Source organism: Marmota flaviventris, chromosome 10 (assembly GCF_047511675.1).
Source record: "Marmota flaviventris isolate mMarFla1 chromosome 10, mMarFla1.hap1, whole genome shotgun sequence".
NCBI lineage: Eukaryota > Metazoa > Chordata > Mammalia > Rodentia > Sciuridae > Marmota > Marmota flaviventris.
In genome coordinates, this window is record NC_092507.1 from 123,314,447 (window position 1) to 123,333,178 (window position 18,732).

Here is an 18,732-nt window from a genome sequence, read left to right on the forward strand (position 1 = left end):
AGTGGAGCAGCTGATCTTTTCATCCAGGTCGGATAAACATACCCAGTAGCGCCTAGACGTTGAGGTCGTGGTAGTGGTAACAGTGGTTCTCAAACTATAGCAGGTATCAGAATCACCTGCAGCCCTGTTAAAATAGATTGCAGGACTTCAACCCCAATTTCCAATTCAAAAGACCTAAGACCTAAAGTAGGGTCCCATAATTTGCACTGCAAACAAGTTCTCCCAGGTGATGCTGCTGATGCTAAGGACACACTGAGAACCACTGCTATAGAGTATTTCTGGCTCTGCGCCCTTCCTTCAACAGTCTCCTATTCTGTCTTTTGTATCATCTACTACTTTCTTTTCTACCATCCCTCTTTAGCCTCCTTTAGGAAAACTAAAGGACAGACAGAAAACAGGAATGAACACTGATGTTAAACTTGTCTTTTATTGCTCTGGCAAGGATTCCACCACTTCAGCCTACTGTTAAGGTATTCTGGAAGCAGATTTATTCCAAATACATAAATAATTCCTCTCCTCTTTGTTCAATGGTTGCACAGGGATGCGGGGAGTAGCTCAGTAAAAAGTAACTGATGCTTTTCCAATAAGATTTTGCTTAAGGGCTCATAAAAGTGGGTAGAATATGGTAGGTATATGCCCCACCAGAGTTTGTAAATTTTCCTTACATACCCTAGAATTAAACATACTTACTGAAAAGACTTTTACAAAAATTACCATTTTTAAACTATTAAAGTGTGTAATTCAGTGGCATTAAGTACATTCACTTTTTTGTTGGCAATCATCACCATCTATCTTCAGAATGTTTTCAGATTTGTAAACTGACACTCTAGGCCCATTAAACAATTGCTGATAGCCCCCTTCCCTATCCTTTAACCACCACCATTCTTCTCCTAGACTACTTTTGGACTGTTTGTCTTTCACTTAATAAGAAAGACAGTCTACTGCTGACCAGTGGGGTTGCTTCTCTACATGCAAGTTTTCTTGCATATAGTCGATTTGAGTTTATTATAGAGAAAGAGGTGGAGACAAACTGGATGTGGGCCTCCTATCGGCGTCTCAGCAGCCTTGCCATGGATCTGCCCGATTCTTTCGCATCAAAAAGTTGATCTTTCGAGCCATTTCCATGTTGTAGATCCGCCTGCAGGTTTCATAGCTTTCCCGCTGTCGCTTGCGGCAAGGTTTCTCATAGTATCTTCGTCGTTTAATGTCTTCAATGAGCCCATCCATGCTGAGGATTCTGTATGAAGGCAGGTAATCAGATTAGAAGCTTGGGCTCATTGCTGCTTACAAACTCCAAATGGGAGGAGTCATTTGTAATTTAAAGAAATATAAATCTTTTTTTTTAATTTTTTTAGTTGTAGATGGACACAATATCTTTATTTACTTATTTTTATGTGGTGCTGAGGATCGAACCCACAGCAAGCACTCTACCACTGAGCCACACCCCCAGCCCAGAAATATAAATCTTTAGGGGGTGATTCCTACTTGGTCCTTAGTGGAGAATACGGTTCCATTCTTTTTTTTTTTTTTTTGGGGGGGGGGGGTGCTGGGGATTGCACTCAGGGGCACTCGACCACTGATCCATATCCCCAGCCCTATTTTGTATTTTATTTAGAGACAGGGTCTCACTGAGTTATTTAGCACCTCACTTTTGCTGATGCTGGCCTGGAACTTGGGATTCTCCTGCCTCAGCCTCCCAAACCACTGAGATTACAGGTGTGTGCCACAGCACCTGGCTTGGTTGCATTCTTATTAAGAATTGATGGTTAAGGCTGGGTTGTGGCTCACTGGTACAGTACTTGCCTAACAAAATAAACAAATAAAATAATGGCATCTGTCCATCTACAACGACAAAAAAAAAAAAAAAGAATTGATGGTTAGCCCAGCTGTAATTCCAGCTACTCCAGAGATTGAGGCAAGAGGACTGAAAAAAGTTCAAGGCGAACCTGCACAACTTAGTGAGGCCTTAAGAAACTTAGCAAGACCCAGTCTTAAAAGTTAAAAAAAAAAAAAAGGAGCTGGGAATATAATTCAGTGGTAGAGTGCTTGCCTAGCATGTGAAAGGCCCTGGGTTCAATTCCTAGTATTGGGGATGGGGGAGGGCGAATTGATACAGCTGAAGTCTGAGAAATATTGGGGCCTACATAAATGCAGGAAATAGGCAGCCCATACCACACCAGTGAAAATTCAATCCCACTCCCTTATTTTCTTAAAGAAAATAATTTTATTGTACATCAGTTTAGTGATTATTTCATTCTGCCATTTATTTATTTATACAAAAGTCTCCCTCATTAAATTGAAAATCCCTGAAGGCAGAAACCATGTTTTATTAATATTAATCTCATATAAATGTCAGTTAAATTGACACTTTATTTCTTGGTCACCTGCCCAATTCCTTACAAAGCAATTTTTCCCCACTGGACTAATAACTCCCTGAACAAATTCACCTCTTTGTTCCAAGCCAAGAAGACACTGGGGCTTTATTTATTTAACCAACCTAATCCTTAGGCTCCCAATGTATAATTTGTCTTTCCCTTTCAACTCCTTATTGATTGGTCATGGAGAAGTCAGTGGCACCTTCCTATTGCTGCCCTCCATTCCTGCTTACCTTGTCCTTTCATTATATGTAAAGTCACAAACAACTGGAAATTAGAGGTTGACACATGGCTATTATAATTTGAAGAAGGGACAAAGAAAATAAAAACAAGAAAACTACTAGCTAGTTTTCTGCCCAGTGGAAAGCTCCATTTATTGTTGCTATATTGGACTACAAAGTCTGAGATAACGATAGATTAAACTTGAAAATAGCTTTAGGTAAATTACAAATGTGAATAGAGGTGGGAACCACTGTCCTATAGGCTCTTTTCCCAGGATCCTGCTGTTTAACATCAAGAATGAGGGGCTGGGGTGCAGTACAGTGGTAGAGAACTTACCAAGCATGTATGAGGTTCTGTGTTCAGTATGGTGGGGGTCCCCTTCCCTGCTGGCTCTTGGGTCCCTCATACAAAGGTTCCTGACAGGCCTCTCCACTGACCCTCTACAGTAAAGACCATATATTCTAATCCCCAGGTACAGAATAATTTGTAGGCTACTAGACTGTCTTATCTGTATGGATCAGCTGGTTCAGATTTTAGTGGCCAGGAGATGGGAACCAAGAGAATAGCTGCACACTCCCAAAAAGAGATGATCTATGCAGGTTCTGTTGGAAACAGTCATGCGGATATAATACTAAAGTCCTACAACAGAGAAATGAGGCACTAGAGATCAAAAGGCTCAAAAAGGATAGGCTTTTTTTCTCAATTTACCCATAAATGTTATCCCTTCAAATTCTGACTATAAACCTTCTTGATTCTGATTATATATGATTCTCCTAACCTTTGCCAGAGGGCCTCAACCCTGATACACTCTTCATTTCCTGAAGACTTTTTTAGGAGGTACTGATGCCTAGCTCTCACTCTTCTAAGACTGACTTAACTGGTTTAGAGTAAGGCCATGCACTGGGAATCTTTTTAAATTTCCCAGGTGACTCTAGTGTCATATTATGATTGAGAAAAAAAAATGACCCAGATACTGTTGACTCCTAAATTTTTATCTCTAGGACAAATCTTTTTTTTTTTTACAATTTTTTTAAAGAGAGAGTGAGAGAGAGAGAGAGACAGAATGTTTTAATATTTATTTTTTAGTTTTTCGGGGGACACAACATCTTTGTTTGTATGTGGTGCTGAGGATCGAACCCGGGCCGCACGCATGCCAGGCGAGCGCGCTACCGCCTGAGCCACATCCCCAGCCCCTCTAGAACAAATCTTATGTTAGAGGTAGACGAATATTTCCAACTGCCTCAAACCCTACACAAAACTGTATTTGTCTCCTTCCCAAATTTATTCCATAAGAATTACATTAGAGCCGGGCAAGGTGGCACATACCTGTAATCTCAGTGACCTAGGAGGCTGGAACAGGAGGATTAAGAGTTCAACACCAGCCTCAGCAATTTAGCAAGGCCTTAACTAACTCAAGTGAACCCATCTCAACACATAAATCAGATCATCTAGTACAGTGAGTCCCAGACTTACAGACTTAGTCCCAGCCACATCCCCAGCCCTATTTTGTATTTTATTTAGAGACAGGGTCTCATTGAGTTGCTTAGTGCCTTGCCATTGCTGAGGCTGGCTTTGAACTCAAAATTCTCCTGTCTCAGGCTCCCAAGCCGCTGGGATTAAAAGCAGTTGCCACCATACCCAACTTCATTTTTTTCTTTTTCTACCTAATAAAATTCTATTTTTAACCGTGGTGTTTGTGTGTGTGTGTGTGTGTGTGTGTATGTGTGTGTGTATATATATATATATATATATATATATATATATATATACATACATATACATACATACAACGGAATATTACTCAGCAATAAAAGAGAATAAAATTATGGCATTTGCAGGTAAATAGATGGAGCTGGAGAATATCATGCTAAGCAAAGTAAGATAATCCCCAAAAACCAAAGGCCCAATGTTTTCTCTGATAAATGGATCCTAATCTAAAATGGGAGGGGGGGCATGAGGATGAGTGGAGGAACTTTGGATTAGGCAAAGCGGGAGGGAGAGGAGGGGAGGGGGCATGAGGATAGGAAAGACAATGGAATGAGATGGACATCATTACCCTAGGTACATGCAGACGGCATGAATGGTGTGTCCTTACTTTGTGTACAACCAAAGAAGTGAAAAATCGTGCTCTAGTTGTGTACAATGAATCAAAGAGCATTCTGCTGAAGTATATAACTGATTAGAATAAATAAATTAAAAAAAAAAATTCTATTTGTTCCTCAAAGGCCCAAATCAATTGTTATATCTGGATGCTGAAGCAGGAGGATCTCAAGTTCAAGGCCAGCCTCATCTGAGAGATAAGTAGGTTGCCCTATTTCCATTCTCTTTTTGAGACCCCCATCAAAAAAAAGGTGTGGGGGGGGCAGGAATATAGCTCAGTGGTAAAGTGCCCCAACTCATCCAGGTGAAACCAATTACTCCCACCCTCCCTTCCTAAAGCACTATTCTCAAACTTTAGCATGCGGTGCATGCGGTAGTCAACTAAAAAACCTGTTAAAACATGACTATTGTGCCACCTCCAGTCTCTTCTTCTGTAGGAAGTCTAGAGTGAAACTCAAGAATTTACATTTCTTTCTTTCTTAAAAATATTTTTTAGTTGTCAGTGGACCTTTATTTTATTTATTTATATGTGGTGCTGGGAATTGAACCCAGGGTCTCACACTTATAAAGCAAGCACTCTACCACTGAGCCACAACCCCAGCCCAAGAATTTACATTTCTTTTCACAGTGCTGGGGATTGAACCCGCGGTATCAAATATGCTACTACCCAACCACACCCTACCCCCAGATGCATTTCTAACAACTTCCTAAGCTATGTCGCTGCTCATGGTCCAGGAAGAACCAAGGCACACTGTCAATGCCACTTTCAGCACAGATCAGGTAGTATTATATTTAACTACATTGAAAAAAAAAAAAAATTCCCTTATTGGTTGTGTTCTTTCTAAGATTAAAGACCAATTCTTTTTTTTTAATATTTCATTCATTGTTGATGGACCTTTATTTATTTACATGTGGTGCTGAGAATCGAACCCAGTGCCTCCCACATGCTAGGCAAGCACTCTACCACTGAGCCACAACCCCGGCCCCAAAGACCAATTCTTCATTCATTTTTGCATATGTCATAATGCTTGGCAATAAGAAAATTATCAGCAAATGGTTTATATGTGAGATGCCCCTCAAAAGCTCATGTGTGAGACAATGCAAGAATTTTCAGAGGTCGAATGGCTAACTATGAGGTGTAATCAGTGGATTGATCCATTGATGAGAATTAGCAGAGCAGTAGAATAGGTAGGCCAGGTGTGGATGGAGAAGTAGGCCACTCAGGGTGTGACTCTGGGGTTTATATTTTGCCTTGGTAAGCAGAACTCTCTCTACTACCTGGTTGTCATATCTTGTGCTTCCTGATGCCACACCCTTCCACTGCAATGTTCTGCCTCACCTTAGGCCCAGAGCTATGGAGTTGGCCTACCCTGGACTAAAGCTCTTAAGCTCTGAAACCGTGAGCCCAAAAAATAAAAATTTTCCTCCTCTAACTTATTCTTGTCAAGTATTTTAGCCACAGCAATGAAAAGCTGACTAAAACATGTATGGTAAAAGTGAACCTTCTCAATGATGGAGAAACGTCTACTGCACTAGAATTAAGAACAGTTAATCCTTGTGCAGTGGCCTTTTTTTGCAGTACAGTACAGTTCTGTCAGTTATTAGCTCAGAAACCCTCTATATTACCTTTACTAAAATAAAACATTAGCATTTAAATAGTATTTTTAAAACCATGATCCTAATTACAATCCTATGAAACTGATTAGGAAGATAATGTCAAATTTTTACAAATTAAGAAACTAAAATTCAGAGGCTGACTTGCCAAAGATCACAAAATGGAGCTACAGGAATCCAGGTTTGTAGTGTAGTGCTCTGCAATAATATTGTTTCTCAAATGGAAATCATTTCAAGTACAGAAGACAAATTATTATGAAGCCTACAGGCAAAGAAGACAATGAGAGAGAGGAAGAACTAGGCGAAAGAGGAAGAACTAGAGCAAAGAGGAAAATGAGAGTCAAGATATGGCAACACTGAAGAAAAGAAATGATCTAAACACCTAAGTATTGATTTCTGTCCAGGCCTGTGTTTACTACTGTTTAGTCAAGGTCTCTTTTTGAACTAGAGACTAGTATATTGGGGAAAATACACAAAAAGCTTCTGAAAGGAAGACTGGATATATAATGTAAAAAGGAAAAAGTCTGGATTTGAGGGACTATAAAAAGGACAGAGAATCTGAACATAGCATCACCTAGGAAGAGGAGTCTATTGGAATAACAAAGACAGTTTAAAAGTAGGATGAAAGGAACTGCAAGAAGAGAGAATTCAAACACATTCTGGGGTACTCTTGGTATTTCAAAAAGAGTTTTGAAACAGAGATGATCATCTTACTAAGTAAATGCCTGAAACAAAAAGGTAAAACAAGAAAAATAATAATAATAATAATAAAAAAAACATAGGGCAGAGGTGGGGAAAGGATAGAAAGAACATATGGTTGAGAAATGGTATTCCCTGGGCAGTTCTAATTAACTTCCAAAACACTAAGCAAATAAAAATTATGAGATGCTAGGTGAGGATTCTCTCTTACCGGGTACCTTCTAGTCATCCTGAAAAAGCAGATTAACTTCAAATGCTCCAGTCCCTACAGCAGAGGCATCTATTTAACTATCTCTAATAGATAAAGAGGGAGGAAGAGCTTTGAACTAAATAGGAAGGGTGTTACTAATAATGCTTCTGCTTCCAAAGGTAGTTCAAGGACTAGCAGACCAAGAGCTTTAGTGTAAACATATCAGCCTGCAGTTTGGGTGCCTGGCAACCTAATATGAAGGAGAAACCAGCTGCCAGTTTTAGTGAAATTCAACTGATTATGTAAAAGGAGCCGAGCTGCCTAGAGGGAGGAGCTGGGGGTGGCAGACTCACATGTCAGTGTAGCTAGCTTACGTCAAGACCAATGTGTAGGCAGTAGGACTCAATGGACCCAGAAGCTGGCCCACCAGGAGTAAAAGGGGTCAACTGGGCATGCTTCCAGTATGTTTCCCTCTCCTTGTCTGGGGGCCAGCCAATCACACAGAGCTTCCTAGCAACCCCCACTCTCCATCTCCTCATCCTAGGATGAGGGCCTCTGCTTATGTAACAGGCATTTTGTGGCCGTGTCCCTGGGCAGACACATAGGTTGTTTCCTTTGCAAGACTTCCTCTGTACTCCAAACATGGTAAGTTTTTACCACCTCCTCTCCTTTCATTTGCTCTCCTATCTATAGTAATTAGAGAACAGAACAAGCAATCTTTTTTTTTTTTTTTTTTGCAGGAGGTAGGGGGTGGGGGGGAGAAGGATTGAACCTAAGAACACTTTATCACTGGAACTTGTGATCCTCTTTCCTCTGCCTCCTGCGTTGCTGGGATTACAGGTATGCACCACCATCCGTGACAGCCAACTTATTTTTAAACTATCAGAAAGCTAAAAGAGGTTAATGAGAAACCTGGGATAAGAAACATGTACAGAAAAGGTGGTCAGAGGGGACATTAGAGAAAAGCAGAGAAAAAGAAGTAAAATGCAATAGTCAGAAAATACTTATTTAGTAGGCAGGAAGACAGAAGACTAGGCCACTCCAGAATTGACCCAGTTAACATTTGCAAGCTTAAAAAAGTCCTTGCCTAGAAAATTATTCTAAAAGCAAAATACCTGTTCACTTTTCCCCCTAAAACTGAAGAAATAATTTATGGAACACATATTTAATAATCCAAGATAAAAAAAGAAACAGAAATACACCTTTCTAAAGAGAGAAAATAAAATGACAAGTATCCTTCCTAAGGATTATAAAAATCATAGCTGGGCACTGTGGTACACACCTGTAATCCCAGTGACTCCGGAAGCAAGATGATCAAAAGTTCAAGGTCAGTCTCAGCAACTTAGCAAGGCCCTCAGCAGCTTAGAAACTCTGTCTCAAACTAAAAAATAAAAAAGGCTGCGGATATAACTAAAGCACCCCGGGGTCAATCCCCTACAGCAGAAAAAAAATTATATATCTGTATATCTATACCTATATGTCATTTCCATAATACTTTTCCAAACTATTTCTCTGCAATCAATGCCCCCCAACCCTTGGATTGAACCCAGGAGTGCTTAACCACTGAGCCACATCCCCAGACAGGGCCTCATTAAGTTGTTGAGGCTGGCTTTCAATCCTCCTGCCTCAGCCTCCCAAACTACTGGGATTACAGGTGTGAGCCACCTTGCTTGGTGCCAATGCACTTCTTGTACTGGCTTTCCAGACAATCCTAGCCACAATGTTTTAATTTTCCAAACTCATAAAGAAGCCTAAATATTAAACTTTAGATTCTGAGTCTTTGGGGCCCAAATTTCTTTTCTTTTTTCCTCCTGTGGCAATGGGGATTACACCCATGGCATCATGCATACTATACAAGTACATGGACCTACAGCCCTCAAACCTTTTTTTTTTTTTCGTGCCAGGGATTAAAACCCAGAGTGCTTAACCACTGAAGCACCTCCCCACCCCTTTTCATTTTTACTTATTTATTTGAGCCACATCCCCAGCGCACCCCTTTTTATTTTTTAGACAGGATCTTATTAAATTGCTTAGGGCCTTGCTAACTTAGTTGCTGAGGCTGGCTTTGAACTTGCAATCCTCCTGTCTCAGCCTCCCAAGCCCCTGGGATTACAGACATGCTCCACCATGCCCAGCTCCCAGAGCATTTTTAAAATTTTGAGATGCCTCAGCCTCCTGAATTGCTGGTATTACAGGCATGCTCCCCCTAGACCTGGCTAAATACTGTTTTTCAATTAAGGTACTTAACAGGGGTTTTTGAATAAATTTGATACATCTCACTTGAGTACCTACTTTCTCTCCCTTTTGATTTTTTTTTAAATATCATCTTATTTATTTATTTTTATGTGGAGCTAAGGTACAAACCCAAGGCCTCACACATGCTAGGCGAGCGCTCTACCGCTGAGCCACAACTCCAGCCCTTGATTTTTTTATTAAATTTTTTTTTAGTTATCAATGGACCTTTATTTTACTTATTCATACACAGTACTGAGAATCGAACCCAGGGCCTCAACATGCTGGGGAAGGAATGGCAGGACCTTGTACATGCTAGGCAAACACTCTACCACTGAGCTATATCCCCTTTCTGGAACACCAATTTTAACTGTAGTGAGCTGGGGATGTGGCTCAGTAGCAAAGCTTTTGCTTGGCATGTGTGAGGTTCTGAGTTCAATCCCTAACACTGTAAAAAGAAAAATTAAGTGAAGTGAGGGCAAGTAAGGGCAGGAGTGCTGGCCCTAAAACAGATAAAATGGCAATTAATACAAAGTTTAGCTAAAATTTTAATTAAAAACAAAAGAGAAACTTCAGAAAAATTCTGCGATTGCTTATAATGACAGAACCTCTGTAGTTCCTTCGCTTTTCTCTGCTGTTAAGGATACTTCAGTGGAAAAGTTTGACAAACACTTAAAGGGACTGACAAAAGACAAAGAATATTTATGTTCATTAGACATTTAACAAGCTCTTCCTATGTGCAAGACCCTTCAGTAAATGTGAGGCATATACAAATAAAAAAGTACACATAAGTCTCTGCCTTAAGGAGTCTAAAGTCTATTAAAATGATTTTCAATTCTTATGAAATATTAAAATCTCATGGGGCATTTTGAAAATGCTGCTGGTCAGGCATCATGCCACAGATATTCTCATTTAGCCTCAGGTTGGGCCCTGGCACTAAGAGGTTTTTTGTTTAGTTTTTTCAGTGCTGGGGATCAAACCCAGGGCCTCACACATTAGGTAGGCAATCCACCAGAGCTATACTTCTGGCCCCAAATGATTGTTTAAGCTGGATGTGGTAGCACCTTCAGGACGCTGAGATGGAAGGATTGCTTGAGCCCAGCAGTTAAGAGGTGAGCCTGGGCTCCCCAGGTAGTTCTAAAAAAGTGGCCAGGATTGAAAACTATAGGATGTCACACTGATTGCTTCTGATTAAAATTAACACTTCCACTCAGGAAAAATGTATGTGTAAACTGCCAATCACTAATAAAAAAGGGAATCTTAACAGAGTTATGAGACTGCTATTTCTAAAAAGATAGAAATTTAGAGAGAATTGAAAACCAATTACCTAGAATATGTGAAACAGTACCAGGCCAGGGGGGAAGAAGGTATCCACACATACATCTATTTTCTAGCATTCATTTATTTTCCCCTTACCTACCACCAGCTTACACCTAGGAGAATGAAGGGGTTTAGGTCAAAATGAAAAACAGTAAAGAAAAAATAGGAAAAGCAAAAACTGTAGTGATTAAATAAAAAAGATCCTGGCTGAATAAGGATTTTGGAGAAGGACACAAAGAAGTATGATTGTACCTTGTTAACTAGAACAAAAGGCTCGACCCTCATTGTTATACAAAATTACATATAAGAGGATGTGAGGGGAAAGGGAAAAAAAATCAACAGAGAGAAATGAATTACAGTAGATGGGGTAGAGAGAGAAGATGGGAGGGGACGGGAGGGGGGATAGTAGAGGATAGGAAAGATAGCAGAATACAACAGTCACAAGTATGGCAATATGTAAAAACGTGGATGTGTAACCGATGTGATTGATGTGATTCTGCAATCTGCATACGGGGTAAAAATGGGAGTTCATAACCCATTTGAATCAAATGTATGAAATATGATATGTCAAGAGCTTTGTAATGTTTTGAACAACCAATTAAAAAAAAAAAAGGCTCCTCTCAGAAAAGAGAGCTGACTTTGTGCTTTCTTTTTTTTTTTTTTAGAATTTTAATATTTATTTTTTAGTTATCGGCGGACACAACATCTTTGTCTGTATGTGGTGCTGAGGATCGAACCCGGGCCGCACGCATGCCAGGCGAACGTGCTACCGCTTGAGCCACATCCCCAGCCCTGACTTTGTGCTTTCTGCTAGACCTGGCTTCAATCTTCAATGAAGAGATGATCAACCCCATCACAGATAGTAGATTTTATATATATATATATATATATATATATATATATATATATATATATATATTTTTTTTTTTTTTTTTTTTTTGGTACTGGGGATTGAACTTAGGGGCACTTTACCACTGAACCCCAACCCTTTTAATTAATTAATTTTTTTTGGTTTTAGAGATTTAACCCAGAAGAGCTTTACTACTGAGCTATATCCCTAGCCCTTTGTTTTTTATTTTGAGATTAAGATCTCACTTAGTTGCTTAGGGCCTTGCTAAATTGCTGAGGCTGGCTTTTTTTTTTGTCTTTTTTGGAACTGAGGGTCCAACCCAGGGCTTTGCGAATGCAAGGCAGACACTTTGCCACTGAGCTACATCCCAGCCCTGAGGCTGGCTTTTAATGTTTGTTTGTTTATTGCCTTTTTTTTTTTTTTTCCTGGCACTGGGGATTGAACCCAGGAGTGCTTAACCACTGAGCCACATTCCCAACCCTTTTTATATTTTATTTAGAAACAGGTCTTGCTAAATTGCTTAGGGCCTTGCCAAGTTGCTAAGGCTGGCTTTCAACTTGTGATCCTCCTGCCTTAACCTCCCACCCACTGAGATTACAGGCATGTACCACCATGCCTGGCATAAAGATATTTTTATTTCTCAGATTTTTTGTTTAAAATTTTTGAAAGTGGAAATGCAGGATACATTCTATATATACAAGAATGAATACAAACAGAATAAATACTGTTATTTAAATAGAGATTAGCAATAGGCTAAACAGAAGAGGACTTGGTGGGAAAGCATTACAGTCTTTAAGAAAATTCATTTACTACTGATAAACTAATCCTCATGTCAAAATAAAGTTAAATAATTATTTCCACTTTTTTCTCATCTCTGGGCCACCTTAAGCATAACCTTATTCAAGGAAGACAGAAGACAATTAAAAGTAAATTCTCAGTCTCTCAAGAAAAAACAAATCACCCATAGAGCAAAGCCAACTTACAATGAGTTCCACTGTAGAAGCAAGGTTTCATTAAGGAAGCAAAACTTCCTTACAATGAGTTCCAAATTGGGATAATACCTAACACATAATGCCTACTATTATAGTTTGGATCTGGAATGTTTCCCAAAGGCTCATGTGTTGGAGGCTTAGTGCCCAGTGTAGCTATGTTCAGAGGTGGGGCTTTCAGGAAATGACTGCATCTTGAGGGATCTAACCTCATTAGTGGGTTAATCCATTGATGCGACTCTGGGAGGTGGTGGAAATATAAGAGGTGGGACGCAGTTGAAGAGAGTAGGGAAGGGAAGGGGGATTGTATCCCTGGCTCCCTGTACCATGCCCTCTCCACCATGATACTCTGCCTCACCACAGTCCCATCACAATGAAACAAGTTGACCACAGATTAAAACCTCTGAAATTGTGAACCAAAATAAACCTTTCCTCCTTTAGGATGATTTTCTCAAGTATTGTGCCACAGCAAAGGAAAGCTGACTAACACTCTTCTAAGCACTTTACAGGTATCAACTAACAAGCCTCAGGTCAACTATTAAGACGGATATCATTAATAAGCTCCACTTGACATATAAGGAAACTAAGGCAGAGACATTAAGTAACTTATCAGACATCATGAAGTTATTAAGTGGCAGAGCTTGGATCTGAACCAGGTAGTTTGCACTTTGTGAGTGTGGTGTGTGTATGGCACTCAGGGCACTCAACCACTGAGCCACAACCCCAGCCCTATTTTTTTATTTTATTCAGAGACAGGGTCTCACTGAGTTGCTTAGTGCCTTGCTCTTGTTGAGGCTGGCTTTGAACTCGAGATCCTCCTGCCTCAGCCTCCTGACTCGCTAGGATTATAGGCATGCCACCATGCCCAGCATTCTGCACCTTGAATCACTCAGTTATAGTGCTTATTAACATGAACAGACTATTTTCAAGCAGTAGCTTGGTCAAAAGCATTAAAATGGTAGTAAGGCACAGTGGTGCATACTTGTAACCATAGCAACCTGGGAGGCTGAGGCAAGAGGATAGCAAATTAGAGATCAGTTTGGGAAACTTATTAGATTCTGTCTCAAAATAATTAAAAATTTCAAAAAAGGCTGGGGAGGTAGCTCAGTGGTAGACTGTTCCCCTAGCAAGTGCCAGGCTCTGGGATTAATCCCTAGTACCACACACTCACACAAAAATACCCTGCCATGTTTTTGGTTCTTTGTTAAAGTAGCTAATTTTATAAACACAAAATCCTTCCTTTTGTGCTACCTGTGCTTTAGAAACAGGGGTTAAGTTAAGGGGACCAAAAACTGAGCCTTCTGGAATTTGTTTTATCATCAAGTAATAGCTACTCTTCAACACCCTCAATAATATGATCATCTCAAGGTGGAGATATAACTAGTGATAGAGTGCTTGCCTAGAATGTAAAAACAAAACAAAAACATCTCTCAACCACTCTGACCCATTTAAATCCACTAAAATAAATCATAAATAAAATAAAACACACAGAAAAAGATTTATAGGGAAAGGTCAGGAGAAGAAAAGGGTAGTTATATGTGAGATATTCCTTTGCCCAAATTCAGTATTTCACTTCACTAGTTAATTCACTATTGAGTCTATATGTCACCTGTAAAAACATTTTGTGCTTCCAACATAAGGACAGAGAAAGGTCATCAGACACTTCATCACTCTCAGACATGACACCAGATGGTCTGAAATGAGAGAGAGAGAGAGAGAGAGAGAGAGAGAGACAGAGACACAGGGAGAGAGAGGGAGAGAGGGGGAGGAAGGAAGGGAGGAAAGAAAGAGAGAAGGACTGAGTAGCAGGCAACAGAGAAAAAAAGAAATAAATAGGGTATGCTAATGGATTACTCTTAATCTTAATGACAATGCACAGGGAATACCTTCTGCCCCAAGGTTTGCATAAAACAGAATGAGGTGATGGGGCTGACCCAAGACCAAATCTTGAGTTTATTTATTTATTTGCAGGTGCTGGGGATTAAACCCAGGGCCCCACACATGCTAGGCAACCACTGGGCTACATTGCCAGCCTCCAAAACAAGATGCTTTTAAAAGAATAAAAAACATCCTGATTCTGAAACTGCTCATTTAGTTTCTGACAGCATCCCACTTATTGCATTCTTCTGCCATGTGGCCCTGCTCACCCAGAACTTGGCTTTCCTAAAAATTAAAATTCTCTTTTACTTGCACTCTCAGTCCCCCAAATCCAACCAATATTTAAACCTAATCAAATAAGGTTTCTTAACTGGAAAATGACTACCACAAGTCCCCTCCATTTCCATAAAAGCTAGTAACCTTTTAATATAGAGCAAAGAACACTAAAAAAGTGTGCTTTATGATTCTCTACACCATTCAATAATTGCATGACCCAAGAAATATAATCTTTATGGGCTTCCCTTACTTGTGAAAAGAAACCATATCAAAGGACTTAAGACAGAGGGATAGCTCATGTAATCTCTTAAAATCTCCTTCCTGCCAGGTATGGTGGTGCCTATAATCCCAGCTACTCAGGAGGTTGAGGCAGGAGAATTACAAGTTTAAGTGCAGCCTGGGAAACTTTAATGAGACATAGTCTCAAAATAAAAAAATAAAAAAGGGCTGTAGGTGTAGCTTATTAGTAGAACATCCCTGTATTCAATCTCCAGTATCATGCAAAAAAAAAAAAAAAAAAAAAAAACCCAAAACAAAAATACTCCTACAATTCCTTGGTAATTCAACTCAACACATATTTGTTTCTCCAAACCATGGTTCTCACTGAAGAGAGAAAACAATGAATTAGGAATTCCAGAAAGTCAAAAATCTTACAAGTGGTGACAAGGGAACTTTCTGACTGAGAAATTTGAGTGGTAAGGCATTATTAGGGTTATCCTTTATCTCACAGCCTAGCATTCAAAAATCTTTCAGTACAGCTCCTCCACTTCTAATTTATTCACATCTATGTATTTTTGTTTATCCGTAACCCTCTTGTAAACCTTTAATGACATCCCATCTCTTACTTGTTTCTCCAAGATCCCAATCTAAATTAATCTCTTCCATTGGCCTTGTCCTACACCAATCCCCCCCTTAGCTATTTACCAATGTTACTGCTTCCTAGCAACTTCACATCTCAGTTTTCCCTTTGGGTTCTTTTGTAAGTCGTGGGTAAAACTCAGGTTCTTTATCAAAGGGATGAGTATCGCTTGATAAATAAGCTTCACAGTTAGGTTTTAGGAAGAATTTCATTTTTAAGAAAATAAACTGTGGGGCTGAGAAGTTTCAAAAGGCTAGACCCCCACCTGGGTTGGCACTGGTTTAAGAACAATCCGTGATGGGTGTGTATGGGTGAGTAACGACCTCACTTCCCAGAGAGTCCATCTAGTCCTGTTTCTGATCCCTTTACGTAGTTACCTGTTCAGGGTTCTGTATGCACCTTCCACGTTCCCTTCGTGTACCATCACAGTCCTGGCAATGAACTTCAGGTGCTTTGCCATAACTTTGGATTTAGGTCTTCACTCTTCAGGACTTACAGGAGGGCGGAGAAAAGGCAAGGAAAGCACAGAGACCTAGTAAGAGAAAGAACCACAAAATGCACGTCACCGCGCGCTTTATTCAATGTCTGAAAAGGAAACGTGCTCAGGGTCACGCGAGACGGGGCACGCGGAGGGTATCTGTATCGTAGAACATGAGAATCAGTAGAAGACTCCCTTGTTCTCTTTGCTAGTACAAACCCGAGAAAACGGGGAAAACCAAGGGTAGCCAGGCTTCGCCACCGAGGCCGCGTCGCCGGGCGCGGGGGGACGGCCGGGGCAGGGGCGCGCCGCAGGTCCAGCGACCGCTCACGGGACAAGGAGTCTGCCGGGCGTGGGGGAGGGGGCCGCCGTGCAGACCCGGCCCTCCGCAGGCCCTCCGAGGCTTCCCGACCGCGGAGGGAGTCCTTCACCCGGCACCCTCAGAACGCGCCCGGCCCCCGGCGCTCGCGACCGGAAGCGGAAACTACGGAATCCCCAGCGCCGCGCGCGAAGCCGGGGGCGTAGGGAGGAATCGGGCACCGGAAACCATGGCAACGCGCTTTCAGGCTTGGGTGGACGTCCTCTCCTTGCCCTGGGCCTGGACTCCACACCTGACCGAGCGAAAGGCTGGACTCAGATTTCGCCGGAACACGTTCCCAGCCCTCTCACTGAGTCCAAGTCCTTCGGCCTCGGAGACGATCGGCCCGAGTCCGTTCCCCTTGAACCTACTGAACCCTTAATATTCAAGCCATTCACATTCCTGGATGGAGAATGAGAAATAGGCAACGCTTCCTGAGCATGCTTCCCGGTTGTTGTTGTGGGTTTTTTGGGGGGGGGGTGGGGGGGAGAACATAGATCTGCCCTCCGTCCCCGAAGAAAAACAGCCTCATACCCTTCGTCTGCCTCGAAACTAAGGGAAAGTGGGCGAGAAAAAGTGAACATGCTGTGAATCTACCATAACCTCATCTTTCTAACCATTTCACTAAATTAAGAGAAATCACTAAATAAAGACATAGGAAAGCCTGCAGGATTTAGAATAAAAAAATGTTGTATGTCGGTTTTGCCATTTGACTCCTAGTAAGACCTGCTAGAAATATTTTCTTTTTTATATCTTCCACATTGTGGAATTATTTATTTGTATACTATTTCTACATATCTGTTTATGGTTATTCAGATCTACAGATTACAGGGAAAACATAACTCATCTAGAATACATACAGAGAGACATCTTCTCCTCAACTATACTAACAGGAACTCATACAAAAACATAAGCCTATTCAGATGTGGGGAAACACACCTGAATTCCAGTGGGTCCCAAGACTGAGGCAAGAGAATGGCAAGTTCAAGGCCTCAGCAACTTGTGAAACTCTGTGTCAAAATAAAGGGCTGAGAATGTAGCTCAGTGGTGGAGGACCTCTGGACTCAGTCTCCAGTACTACCAAAAAAAAAAAAAAAAATCCCTTAAGCCTACTTCAGAGTAATCCAGGTCCAAAGTACCAAAATATAGCTAGACTGGGTTATCATTATGATTATCACAAACTTTTATTGAATGCTTACTCTGTGCCCAGTACTGTTGGTATCATTCCAGTGCCTCTTGCATCACTAAAAGACAGTATGTGGACATAAAAGATAAACAGTGAAACAAGGTAACATATAACATATGCAAAATAAATTACATAGACAACAGCATAATATGATGGAAAGATACTGGATTAGAAGTCAGATGGTCTGTATTGTATCCCAATTCTGATACTCATCATACAAGTCACTTAAATCAGGGGTTTGGCTGGGTATGGTAGCACACTTCTGTAATTCCAGCAATTTAGAACGCATGCGCAGGAGGGTCGAAAGTTTGAGACCAATCTGGGTAAGTTAGCAAGAGCTTAGCAACTTAGTAAGACCCTGTCTCAAAAATAAAAATGGTCTGGGTTGAAGCTCAGTTGTAAAGCTTCCCTGGGTTCAGTCCTCAGCGCAGGCAAGCACGCACAAGACAAATCAACCAACCAATCAATCAAGAGTCTGTAAACTACTGCAGGCCAAACCAGCCCATCTCTTTTTGTAAATAAAAGTATTGGAAGTATATGCTCATTGCGTATTTATTAAGCATAGTTACTTTGGGTTACAATGACAGACTTGGGTAGGGGAACCAGGTATATATGGCCTAAACCTAAAATATTTACTATTTGGCTTTTGCCAGATTTGAACTCAGTCTAGGGCTTAGGATGTGGCTAAATGGTAGTGCACTTATCTAGCAAGCACAAGGCCCTGGGTTTGATTCTCAGCATCACACACACAAAAAAAGTGAACTCAGTCTATTTTCTCATCTATAAAACAGCATTAGAATCTGCACTATCAATCTAACAAAATTTCTCATAGGAGTCAAAAGGGTCAAATGTAAAAATATACAGTGTATTTACTGTGTATAGCATATTTAACAGGAAGAATGATGCTGGAGGCTGTGGCCCACACTTGCAATTCCAGCCTAAGGCAAAAGAATTACAAGTTCAAGGCCAGCATCAGCAACTTAGCAAGACCTCATCTCAGGGTGGCTCAATGACAAAGTGCCCTGAGTTCAATTCCCAGTATAAATAAATAAATAAGTAAACAAGCAAGTGAATATAAATAATGGGAGAGGGACTTGAATTAGTCA

The 18,732-nt window shown here is 40.7% G+C and overlaps 1 protein-coding gene across 1 annotated transcript; it reads right to left on the reverse strand.

Annotated features, from left to right (window-relative positions):
* Positions 1 to 408: 408 nt before the first annotated feature.
* Positions 409 to 16,550, reverse strand: Mrps21 (mitochondrial ribosomal protein S21). The gene is made up of 3 exons (XM_027953870.2): positions 16,302 to 16,550; positions 15,982 to 16,136; positions 409 to 1,237 (listed from the first exon to the last, which is right to left on the reverse strand). Exons 2-3 carry the CDS (start codon positions 16,062 to 16,064, stop codon positions 1,057 to 1,059), a joined length of 264 nt encoding a protein of 87 aa, XP_027809671.1. The 5' UTR covers positions 16,065 to 16,136; positions 16,302 to 16,550; the 3' UTR covers positions 409 to 1,056.
* Between the last annotated feature and the right edge of the window lie 2,182 nt (positions 16,551 to 18,732).